Source organism: Pimephales promelas, chromosome 5 (assembly GCF_988280905.1).
Source record: "Pimephales promelas chromosome 5, fPimPro1.hap1.1, whole genome shotgun sequence".
Taxonomy (NCBI): domain Eukaryota; kingdom Metazoa; phylum Chordata; class Actinopteri; order Cypriniformes; family Leuciscidae; genus Pimephales; species Pimephales promelas.
In genome coordinates this window covers 25,991,840-26,004,778 of record NC_142773.1, presented here as the reverse complement: position 1 = coordinate 26,004,778, position 12,939 = coordinate 25,991,840, and the positions used below count along the sequence as shown (strand labels likewise).

The following is a 12,939-nucleotide window of genomic DNA, read 5'->3' as shown; positions in this document are numbered from 1 at the left end:
GATTCCTCCCATGTACTCGATACAGCTAGTAGCGCAAGGAATTAGGTCATGTCGGCTTGCTACAACATCCCCCCATGGGCCAGATACAAGCGTTTTTTTTTTTTTGCTCTGTTGGTTCCCCAACATACGGTTAACCTTGTGAGTTCCCCCAAAACGTAGGAGTTTCCGAACGAAAGAACGTCTCGGTTACGTATGGTAGCCCTCGTTCCCTGAGGAGGGAACGGAGATGTCTTGTTGCCATGCTTGCAGCACCTTCGTGGAGGACTGGACACTGTCCGGCTTTATACCCACACTGGCAGGCGGGGCGTGAAGTGCAATTCCGGCATGCCAATGTTCATTGGCTCGCTTGAATTCACTCAATGACAATTGGTCTCCCTAGCATGATCCCAATTTGTTGGTAACTTCTCCGACGAGACGTCTTTTTTTGGACAAGGTATAAAAAGGCCTGATATAGACCTGATTATTTTGATAGAATAATCAGTAAAAAGTCTGTACCCTCAGCATTCGTACACTAAGCATATGTGTATACCTTTAACCAGACAGACTGATCCTGAGCATTATAGCTGTTCAGATGGGCAGTACAGGGCCTCCAGGCATCATGAGCCACAACTTCATTTATGTCAAAAGTCTGCGACTTGCACATCTGATAAGGAAAGCAAAAAAAGAAATGTAAAATATATATGATTTCATTAAGAACAATCATAAGGTTGATTTGTAATGAGTGGTTAATTTGAGACGATGTTCAATAGGGGTAAACAAATGGCTTAGCTTTTGTGTACCTGAGTGAGCACAGGCTCCCCGGTGACCCTAGAGGCAGGGCATCCCTGGTCCTGGTGTGAGCCTGAGGCGGTGGACGCCCACTGATCAGTGAACCCCTGGGGAGTGAAGAAGCCACAGTCTTGGATGCTGGAACCTCTTTCAAACTCCTCGCACACTCCATCCCCTTCAAACACGTAGCACAAGCTCGGCTGACCTGAAAGAGACCGAAAAAGTAAGAGAGTAAACAAGTAATAACTCCACTGCCAAGTTGTAATTGTGTTTTCATAGCAAGTCAGTGAGAATAGGCTTCACTTGTGTGCAAATTGAAAATAAAAGGAATGTGATTCCTTTTCAAGACGTCGCATTGAAATGTGTGGATGATGTCATTACATATGAATGAGTAATGACAGAAGTGCACATGGACGTAAAAGGAGAATTAGCATGTCATTACAGTGAATTCGTTAGAGGGGCACGTGTGAATGATATCAGAGTCTTGCATGAGCTTTTGTCTGAGAATGCTGCAAGGTGCAAAGAGGAAGATGACTCATTGGTGGGAACAGCTTATCAAAGGTAAGGGGCTCAAAAGGGTTTTAACAGCAAATTAAAAACACAAGCATTTGATTGGCCGCCACTGCTGCAGAACAGCTGACCTAACCCACATGCCAACGCCAAAGGATTTAGTCCTAAGCTTTGTTGATCTTTGCTCCCCAAATACGCTCGTGGAGATAATATATGAGAGCTCCTAATGTGGCATTAGAGTAAATATCGCAAAAAAAGCCATTCCTGAATGCCCTAAATCCACAAAAATGTGGTTACAAGCTACTATGAAAACATTGGGATGTTTGAGGCATGTGAGTCATTTGCTGCTGCGTCTATGGTCATGTTTGAATTAAACACTTCTCATGCTTCACGCTCACAGAAAATGCACTTTCTGTCACGAAAACAACATTGACTTAATTGGTGAACAATTTGTTTGTTTTTTTCCCCCTGAATCTTCCTGGATTGTCTTGAACAACCACAGTTTGGACTGGATACGTTGAAGTCTGGAATTAATCTTTGAAAATCTTGCCAAATTTATTGCGTAAAGATTCAACCCGAATGATCAGACATCACAAATTCTGCGGTCAAGGAAATTACTCATAATTCACATTGGGAAAGTGTTTTTTTTTTTTTTTTTCAACATTGGTCAGCCATGAAATAAAAACAACAGTGATTTCTAGATAATCCAAACCTCATTAACATTAGAGGAAAGTTTTTTTTGTTTTATTTTTTACTTGATCCCAGATTTTAATTCACATATTCATATATGCATACACAGGATTTGAATATTATATGATGTCCCTTAACAACCTCAACAAAATAATTAAGGATTTCTGTATTTTGCTTTATAATATCCAACAATAAACTAAATATTGTTTGCTTGTTCAGTGTCTGATCTACAAATTATACACAGATTACAGATAAAGATTTTGACATTTTAATTTTTTTTGGAATAGCTGCAAAAATAAAGACAGGCTCATTTGAAGACCTGCACATTTTATCCTTAATTCAGTGTGAGAGAGAAAAAACAGTATAGCAGAAGAATTCGAATCTACAGGAAACATATTGTTTTAGCTTAGATTGTTTTGTTTTGCGAGCTGGTTATTATTGTTGGTTTATTATCCATGTGTGGACTTTTCTGGTGCTTCTGTTGTGGTGTTTACAGCCTGAAGGCCAGAGTTCTCAGTGGACAGAGAGAGTATTTGTTTTTGCGAGAGTGACTCACTCACCATGACACTTGAAACCTGGTTCGATTTGGCATTTTTTTGAGCAGCCGTCTCCATCTAAGAGATTCCCGTCATCACAATCCTCAGCCCTGTGGGGGAAACATATTAAAGCCAAGGGTTACAGTTATGAAATATGTGGAAGTTCTTTGGCTATGCTTCAAAACATGAAAGACTCAAACAAATACTCAAAAATATGAAACGTTCTTTAAAAATGACTCAAGCACATAACATGCAAAGCCTCTGACAGACCTAAGTTTATACTGACCCCTGTAGTGTGCCATCACCACAGAAATGTTCTCCATGAGTATAAACCAAGCCTGGGGAAAGTTCACTGAAAAAACCGTCCGACTCCACCTGGATCCTGTACAGGTACTGAACATCTCTCTGCACATCACTATAAGAAAACAAATACAAACACATACAGAAACAGATACATAGTTCGTAAAGTAATGAGCAAGAGGTGGGAACATTAAAAAGTTGAATGAATTAGTATGTGTGCGTGTGTGTTTATATGTCTATTGCTCAAACGAACGCACAGTATGAATTTAAAACATGCAGCAGTAATACTTGATCTAAGCTATATTTATTCTCAGGGTGATCTCAAATCTAACCCTGTTAAAAATGGAAACGACCTTTTAATGTTGAGGGTATCACTGCATGCCCCACTGTGACCTCAGTGTATCGATCTGATCTGATTCAATGACCCTATAAAAAGAGTCTCGCCATGATTGCCAAGGCTTGTTTGATTTCAGTCATTTTCCGGCTGGTGGTAAGAGGATGCCTAGCTAACTGAGCATCATCTACTTTCTCCAGAGGGTTTTATTACTCAACAAATTGCCCTTATTAATTATGGATCACTTCCAGGGACAGAGAAGGGGAGAGAGACTACTTAAAGCTATTGTTCTGAGGTCGCAAAGGAAGATACAATCATGGATGTGAAGAGATAAGATAAAGTCATATTTCTCTCTTAGTAGCATAGACAGTTATAGAGAGAGGCAGTTACCTAAAGTGGTGCTGTTGAATTATAACATTTGATTTTTCAATTGTAGAGTAGAATAGCCTTTATCTCTGTGACTAAGGAGAGGAGAACTTAGCACACTTCAGCTTAAACACATCGAATGTCTGTACACATTTGGGCTTGTCTAACTTCGGATATTTCGACCTTCTTGACTGTATACAACTATTTAAATCCTTCAATAAAAAAACAAACATAATATTTCTTAAAATGTAATTAAGACACTCAAGAAATAACTTTCAGAGCCATTTTAAAGCATAATTAGTTAATAATATAACCTAAGAAGAAGGGATGCACCGATACCACTTTTTCCAGAACAAGTCTGACACCGATAATTTAATTTTTTGATACTCGCCGATACCGATACTGTATAACCGATACCTGTATTTTCACTGCGTTTGTAATTTTTAAATGTATTGGTAGTAAAACCAAAATAATATACATCAGATACATGTTAATCAAATAATTGTTTCCTTCAGTTATGTTCATGCTTAATTAAAACTGCTAAAATGGATTGTGTGAGCTTCTGTTATACGTTCACTCTTCATTCTATTGCTCTATCATATTTCATCTTTCATTTATAGCACAGGACGTATTTAGAGCAGCTCTGAAAGGGCTCAGTGCTGAGGATTGGGTCAGTGGTACAAATGTTTAGACACCAGTGAAATATTAATTCGTTATTCAAATGTTGATATTACAACAAAAACTACAGTAATTAATCAAATATGGAAAAAAAACACTGCATATTCATTACATATGCATATAAATTAATTATAAGTTACAAAAGGTAGCCTATTTATTCAAGAGCAGTGAGTAATTTATCTGTCCTTTGTTTGATTAACATGAAAAACAGCAGCAGGTTTATAAGACTGCTGCCCCTTTAAGACGAAATGCAAATGCATTTCATAAATTAATACTTTTATTCCAATCAATTGATCACCAATTCTACTTTGAAGTGTCAGTTCTATGTTTACATTGGTACAAATTTTCCCAAATTTTCCCAAAAAATTAAATTCTATTTCAAGTAAAATTTCTATTTCAAGTAAATGTTGTTCTGTTGAAATTTATTTTCAACATCCTGAATCCTTTTTTTAAGAATTTTTTTAATCAGATTTCCACTAAAATAGCAACACAACTGTTTTCACCAGTTCAACAAGCATCAATCAACACACATACCTAATTCTACCCATCTCCACCCCCTGATGCCTAACTCCACCCCTAATCCTACCCATCTCCACCCACTGATCCCTAACCCCACCCCTAATCCTACCCATCTCCACCCCTGATGCCTGGTGGTATCAGTTGTTGGTATCGAAGCATTTTTATGAAAAATATCAGCCGATAATGGTAATGGTATCGGTATATTGGTGCATCCCAACTATGAAGCCATTCTTCTTTTCAAAAGTACAAATATTGTGGTGTTGGATTCCTCTACGATTCAACCCTGTTACTAAAATTATTGTAAGAAATATTGATTTTTTATTTTATTTTTTTTTAGTTTATGGAAAATTAAAAATAAACCACTATTTGAACTAACTTTGAGTGTTATATTTGTGTTAAAAATGTGTAAACCTGTAATATATATAAGATAAAATGTTAAAAAAGTAACATATGCCACAGTTCAAAAAAAAAAAACATTCACAATTCAAAATATTTCAAATGAAAGCTTTTATTTGTGAGATTCAGATAGATAGATAAATAGATAGATAGATAGCTCATATGGGCCCTCCTGAAGTGAATGATCAACATTAAGCTCATTACACCCCCAACCTTCCTCCCTTAATTGGCATTGTGTAAAAAGGATAGAACATCTTCATTACCCTACCCAATTCGTGGGAAGTGCTTTATTTTTGCTGCAGACCTCACGGTGGCACTGTAGCCCACTTTCCCACAAAATCATCCTCTTTTTGTCTCCCATGCCAAATGACAGGTCTCTCACTTACTGCACACTAACTACACTGCGTGCGCTACAGCCATGAGTGATTACGGTTTCTTCGGGTAAAGCAGTCCCATTTGGTATATATATTGCACCATGCTCTCTCTCTCTCTCTCTCTGATACGATCTGTCTTTCTTTCCTTTCCCTATCCACATAGCTCAATTCCCAATAGAGTTTCCATCTTTCGAAGCTTACAGGACCTGTGGAGGGAAATTTTCTGGATATGTTACATTCTCTGATCCACACTATTAATCTCTAGACATTTTGACCTATTGCAAGTACAACAATCCAGTTCCCCGTTGATGAATTTCTATTGGAACAAGCATAATAAAATAAGTGAGGAACAGAACAGAAATTGGCTATGCATTGATACTTGACTGGCTAATGAAATGGCTAATGACTTTTTTGAGCCGCTTCGAAAACGGTGATATACTGAAGATACAATACGATGACAGTGAGACAACATGGCAAAATCTTCAGCATTTAAACTTAAGCCACACCTAAAATTAATACTCCCAGATATACTGTAAATCAACCAGAAACACAATAAAACATGGCGAAGACATCATTTGAAAAAGATGGCACACCAATTTCCAATGAAAATTTCAAAATGTAGTCGTTACTTTATAATAGTTTCTACATACAAAATAAAGTGCTATCATTAATCACACAGACACACGTTCCTACCTGTCAGTGTACGTGGGTTGTTTGACGATGACGGGACTCCGGTCTGCTCTGATTGGTGGCTCTCTGAGCACTCTGTAGAGAAGGGAGTGGCATCCAGAGCACAGGGGATTTTGGGGTCGTGATGTCAGCAAAACAGCATCAATCTCAAGCTTCTTGTCATGGGTGGAGATTTTAATGGCCTTGACCTTCTTACTAGTGTGTAAATGGAGTGTCAAAGGAATATCACAGAAAGCATGCTGGGGACCGGTGTTGATCGCCTCGTCGTTCTCCATTATGAACTTAATATTAGCAATTGCTTTTTGATCTGTGGGAAAACACAAGATTGGATTCAAATAAACCATTAATACACAGCTGGTCAGAAGTTTGGAGGCAGTAAGATTTTTTTTTTTTCCATTTTTGAAAGAATATTCCCATGCTCACCAAGGGTGCATTTATTTGATAAAAAATACAGTGAAATTATTAATATATTTTAAAATTCGCAATTTAATCCTGTGAAGGCAAAGCTGAATTTTCAGTAGCCATTACTCCAACTGTCTCATGATCTTTCAGAAATCAGAAAAAACATGTCTTAGTACTCTTAATGTTGAAAACAGTTGTGTTGCTATTTTAGTGGAAATGTGATTAGAAAAATGGATTCAGGATGATGAATAGAAATTTCAACATAAGAATATTTACTATAGATTTAAAAAAAAATTTGAAAATTTTTGTACCAATGTAAACATAGAATTGACACTTATACAAATAAGAATTAGTGATCAATTGATTCAGAATAAAAGTATTGATTATTAATTAATAATAATCCAAAAAATAAACATTTACTGACCCCAAACTTTAACAATGGTACATTGGGGCTAAAACCACACATTAAAGGAGCATTTCACCCATTTCAACATTGATCTGTATTGAAAGTGGATCATATATGTAGTCTAAATGTAAAATAATTTTTGAATTTTGTGCCCTTTTGACCGAGAAAATAATCAAAGGGTGCATTTGTAATGAAAGACTACAACACCCACAATGCACCACATAGAACAGCTCAGCAAGCCACACCCACTAATCCGGAGCTGCGTGCACATCAGAGAAACAAGGCTAAAAATCATTAAGCAGACCTTGATCTCAAAATATATTCAATCATTGTAGCAATTGTCATTTGTTACTTAAAATCGATTTTTTTTAAACACATTAGATCAAAGTGGCACAGAATCAACTTTGTGCTTTTGCCTGCGATTGATTCAAGAAAATCCACGTGCATCTTGAAAAGTGGACATTTTGGAAAGTATGGCGGGAAGTTTTTGTGCCATCTAGTGGTTTGCAGGGAAAAATCAAAGGCACCTTTTGAACCTTTAGCCCCGTTATTGTCATAATGTCAGGTGTTTTATATGTTCAGACAGTACTAACTGGCTGAGGTGTAGGTGATCCAGACGGTCAAGCTGCCAGGAACAACTGGATGAAGGAAGTGCAATTCCAACACGCAGCCCTCAGTCTGGGGGCACGGCGTGGTCATGTTGGGCTCATACAGGTTGACTTCTGGACTCCAGGCTTGCATGCTGGGCTCACATGGCTGGTACACATCAGGTGCCCCTGAAAAAACACAAATGCAAACCTCATCCAAAGCAAAAAAAAAAAAAAAAAAAAAGATCTAACTTGCCATCAAAATTTAAGGATCTTTTTGGCAAATGGGACATAGAGTACACCTAGAAGATAATTCATTTCAATAAAACTGGCATATTAGCCCTAAAACAGCATTTCCATAGCAATGCATTCAAAAACTTAACAAAATAGTGAACAGCTTTGCATGGTGCACTTATGTACAATCACTATCTGTTTAAAAACCAGGTGAGCTGCCATACTTCCTACATAGCTACCTTTTACTAAAGCAGCATACTGTCAAAACTCATTCATGATGGTTTTAGAATAGTCTACATACAGTATGCAGAAAATTCACTCGCAAATTGTCCTCCCACAAACGATTCCAATAGATATTAAGCATGTATCTAAGCTAACAATGGGGTAGTATACAAAAAGTAAAAGTCATTTTTTTTTATTGATAATTTTTGGTATTTAATTCAATTGTGCTCATCAAAACAAACTCTGGGATTACCTTCTTTGTGAAGTATGCAATGCTGCCTGAATTAAAAATTTGCTTGGGAATAACCTTAAAATTCTGCCTCCATGGGCAGTTCACTCTGTTTTGGAACCTAACAATTATGTGTGCTTTCTTATTATGAGCAACCATTTAATCTCTTGAATCTTCCATCTTGTTATGACAATTTTAACAAAAAAGACAGGATGGGAGGCAAAGAGGAAGAAACCAAGTGAAAGGGAAAACAGAGAGAGGGTGTCTGGGAAAAACCACATGTCTTGGCAATGGATGTGAAGCACATTTCCCCAGACCTCAATCGACCATAAGACCCAGGTGCAACTTGGCAAAGGAGACAGATTGGCGCCTTAATTGGGACAGACAGGACTCGCAAAATAAGAGTTAATGTCCTTGGTAGCATGAAGAACAGAAGCAAGACAGAGGAAAGTAATCCCAGGAGCCCTGGGGCATGCAGCACTCACAAAAACACTTTTGGGGATTTTACTGTGCCCACTGATAGCGACATTTATTGCACACACGATCACCACCACCGTGGTTCACACTGTTAAAATATGATGAACGCAGCAGACTACTACAATCTGGCACAGTTTTCATGGAGTGTGCAGAATCAGAAACAATAATTTGGAAACGATAATATTTCTGGATTATTTGATAAATACAACAAGTCCACACCAGAAAACATAGTAAAATAGTTCGAAATTAGTACAAATCAAAGATTTACAAAAATAACCGAAAGGCTAAAGCATGCTCGACTACATTACATATTAGGTTATATGCTTGTATGAAAGAACTCAGACGTTTCTATCAGGCCATGCGAACTCCCTGCCTCCAAAAGGTTTTACAATGATCGATTAAACTGCACTCCCGGTCAAGAGAGAGACAGATAGAAAGGCAGAATCTTTGAGTCACAGAGTGCTCCTTTGCACCCAGCGTGGCCTCACATGTGTGGATGTGTACAGGGTAAACAGCAGCAGGCCAAGGCAAACCATAAAACTCAATTGGTCAGATAAACAGAGCGAGGGCCTCCACACACAGTAGAATTAATGACTGTATCAGATGTGGTGTAATGCTACCGCAGGGAGAAGCAATGCGGCAAGATCTGTGACTGTGTCATCCTTCCTTCTTTCAGCAACCTTAACCAGGTCTCTGTTCGTTCTGACTCAAGCCTTATTTCTTAAAAAAGCAGTCTTTAAAGTGTGATTTGTTGGTATTGAATTGGCCTGGGCTAATCTGGATATCAAATGATTGACTGTGGTATTACCATAAGCATTATTTCATACAACACAAACAGTGTCATATTGCTCTTTAAGTCTTTCTTACGTGATTAACTGGCCGAGAAAATAATTCACATTAGGTAGTCATCATGCACTTCATCATGTTTTTAAAAATAAACCAAAAACAATAGGTTACCGTAATTTATCACAGACCTGAACTGATGGTAGTAAATATCATTCATCATTAACATCACAAAGATATTGTTTTCTTAGAGATATATATATTTTTTTATTTTCAAATTTAAGGCTTCGTTTCTCATCAATCTGTTTCTCAAAACAAGTCTCTAGGCCAAAAATCACTCTCCACTACCACCTAACTGGATGATTTTGTGTTTGACCTCTCTCATGATACTGTGCTTTATGAAAACGACTGCATAGGGGGAGGATTTCCACATTTTGGGTGGACTTTTCAAAGCACAATCTTATCCGTGACACGTCAGTGAGTGGGCAGACCAGAGATTTCTGATTAGAATAATCAGTAACATCTGTTAGGTGAGGAATAAAGTTGAAAAGCTGCACAGGATACACATCGCTTTTTATGACGGGCCGCTTCTGGACGCCACCCAATATTACCAAAACTTGATGCTGTGCCAAGGCTCTTTTTTTTTTTTTTTATTCATTGATGGCAAAACGAGTGTTCTTTATCCTGGCAATTATGATTTAATGATTTATTCCCTAAATTTTTCCAGACTCGCACGCACCTGGCCTGCATGAGACTGAACGATCCACCTGAATGCGAATGCACAAGCTCGGAGAAAGAAGCCAGGGCTAAATTCTCTCTATCCTCATTAATCAAAGTGCAGGTATTGCTTTTAACATTGACGATTATTCGTGACATATTCAGTGTTGTGTTGAGGATCAAGCACACATCCAACAGCATTTATGTCAGAGACAGCATTCAGTCATGCGCTCACCATCTTACAATTCATGACATATGCGTGTGGAAGAACTTTTTTGGATCCTGATATAATGCTATAATACAGCAGTTAGTTCCAGTCTTCTAATTTGATTGCCTGAACAGCATTTCAAGGGTGCTGCTGATATGCAGTCGATCAGTGATGGGACTTTTTTTTTTCTACTGTTTGTATCATTTAGCATGCTTGTATTTTGCACAAGCACTAAAGCACTAAAGTATCTAGTATTACAATAAAGAAAGACAGAGTACTAACCCACTGCTTCCTCTGGTGTCCAGTATCCAGTGGAATCACAGGCATGAGGAGAAGTGGCCTCATGGGCGTACTGATGGAGCGCTCCGTTCTCATCACAGAGATGGCAGTTTATGCCACCCTCCCTACATAGCCACAGAGAATAGCTTTTAAACAGTGGATGAAATATAAAGTCAGTGATGTATATATATATATATATATATATATATATATATATATTTTTTAAATGGGGTGCTCAAAATATTTATTTTTCCCTGCTTTGTAGTGCCATATATATTGCATCACTTTATGCACTTTTATTGATAGTGAGCTGTCTGATGGTGGGGGGAAAAAGTTTAAAAAGCCTCCAAAACACATTTGAATAGCAATGCAATCACAAACAAAACACTACAAAGGCAAGTGTACATCCATCTATTTCCATGTGTTTTCACTTCATTTGAAAGTTGAAGTTGAATATAGCTGCGGAACTGCAGCATATTTAACATCTGGTTAAACTGCATTGCTGGCTGTTAGTAAAGAAAAAAGCTTTGACATTCCAAAAAATAATGTAACATGAATGCATAAACATTTGTATTGAGAAATGTTTATTTCCTCCTTGTTTGCTATATGTACACGTGTTACTTTACCTGTGGGCAAGTGGCCCACTGATTGGATACGGCCAATGAATTGAGACGGAATCTGATTCTTGACCAATAACCACTGGTGCAAGAGGAACAGGGGTGGGCTTTCTCCCTTGGACCCAGGCTTTGTAGACCAAATCAATATAGCAGTGCATCCGAGCTACTTGATTGGGTGTAAAATGGTTTGTACAGTCATCATCTGTAAAAAACATAAATAAATACAAATAAAAAGTTGAAATCTTTCACATTTGAAAATTTCCATTGTTTTATTCACAGTAATTTGATCCTTAATTTAATAAAATCAAATTATGTTATTAATACTGAGTTCCTCATGTATACACTGCTGTTCAAATGTTTGGGATCACTTTTTATTTTAAGAAATTGCTCCTTTTATTCAGCAAAGATACATTATTTTTTTTTAAGTTACAGGAAAGACATTTATAGTGTTAAAACATATTTTGTACTTCTTGTCTCCAAACTTTCTATTAATCATTGAATCCTAAAAAAAAATTTAAAAAAATGTATTAATCAGCACAACCATTTTCAACTGATACCAAGAAATGTTTCTTGAGCTGCAAATCAGCATATTAGAATTATTTCCAAAGAATAATGTGATACTGAAGTAATGATTCTGAAAATTCAGCTTTTGCCATCACCATAATAAGTTACATTACAAATTATAATTAAATAGAAAAAGTATATATATTAAATTATAATGACATTTCACAATATTATTGTTTTGGCTGTATTTTTGATCAAATAAATGCAGCCCTGTTGGAACTTTTTTTTTTCTTTTTTTATCGCTGATAACTTTTGAACGTGTATATACACTACATACATGTATAACTTACACTTAATTTTTAAAGTGAAACTTATTTTCATTTTTTTGGGCAAACAGAAAACTGATTGTGACTACCTGTGTAACTCATGTAGTTGTTGTACGGTGTGTTTTTGTACTGGGTAAGGCCACAAGTGTCATTGACTGGATCAGGGTCGTGACAAGCTCTTGATTTTGGCGTTGGTGCTGTATCGGCACACAAATCTCCAGTCTCCATGGATGCGGTGGTCTCTTGACAGGGGTCATCACATGACTCGCGTTCACTCACACCCTTAAACACATGGTACAGTCCGAAAATATGACCCATCTCATGGATCATGGTGTTGTTGTGTCCTTTGGTGCCAAAGTAGGAGGGGTTAAGGATCATTCCACCTGAAAAATGACACAAATGGACATCTCTCCAGTTGATGAAACAATATAAACTTTAACCTGAAAGAACACTGATGTGTCGATTCTAAAGTTTAACTTTAATCTCAAAGCCAGAAGTCTGAGTATATCAAACTGATTTGTTCTGAAATACTGCTGCATAAAACATTCCACATTTCAAAAATCCAACCTGTTTATAGGACCACCACAGCTAGGATTGCCAGAAAGAACAGTTTGACGTTCTAACCACTTTCAGAACATTACAATGCAGGGGTTAAGATCCCACCCCTGCTGAATGGTACCACATTGGCATCAGTTCTTTATATACAAATAATGTAATATATATCTTAAAACAATGTGACATTTATAACTGCTTAAAATCCATGCAGTTGTTCAGCTGTTTAAGAGCA

At 37.2% G+C, this 12,939-nt stretch overlaps 1 protein-coding gene across 1 annotated transcript in view; it reads right to left on the bottom strand.

Moving 5' to 3' along the window:
* Positions 1 to 12,939, bottom strand: part of pappa2 (pappalysin 2) — a 52,995-nt gene that overhangs the window by 20,262 nt on the left and 19,794 nt on the right. Inside the window, exons 4-12 of the mRNA XM_039654605.2 lie at positions 12,242 to 12,535; positions 11,332 to 11,524; positions 10,709 to 10,830; positions 7,563 to 7,745; positions 6,165 to 6,468; positions 2,791 to 2,919; positions 2,529 to 2,614; positions 780 to 973; positions 530 to 643 (exon numbers count right to left, since the gene is read on the bottom strand). Of these exons, the coding sequence (XP_039510539.2) occupies positions 530 to 643; positions 780 to 973; positions 2,529 to 2,614; positions 2,791 to 2,919; positions 6,165 to 6,468; positions 7,563 to 7,745; positions 10,709 to 10,830; positions 11,332 to 11,524; positions 12,242 to 12,535 (1,619 nt within the window). The remainder of the gene's footprint in view (positions 1 to 529; positions 644 to 779; positions 974 to 2,528; positions 2,615 to 2,790; positions 2,920 to 6,164; positions 6,469 to 7,562; positions 7,746 to 10,708; positions 10,831 to 11,331; positions 11,525 to 12,241; positions 12,536 to 12,939) is intronic.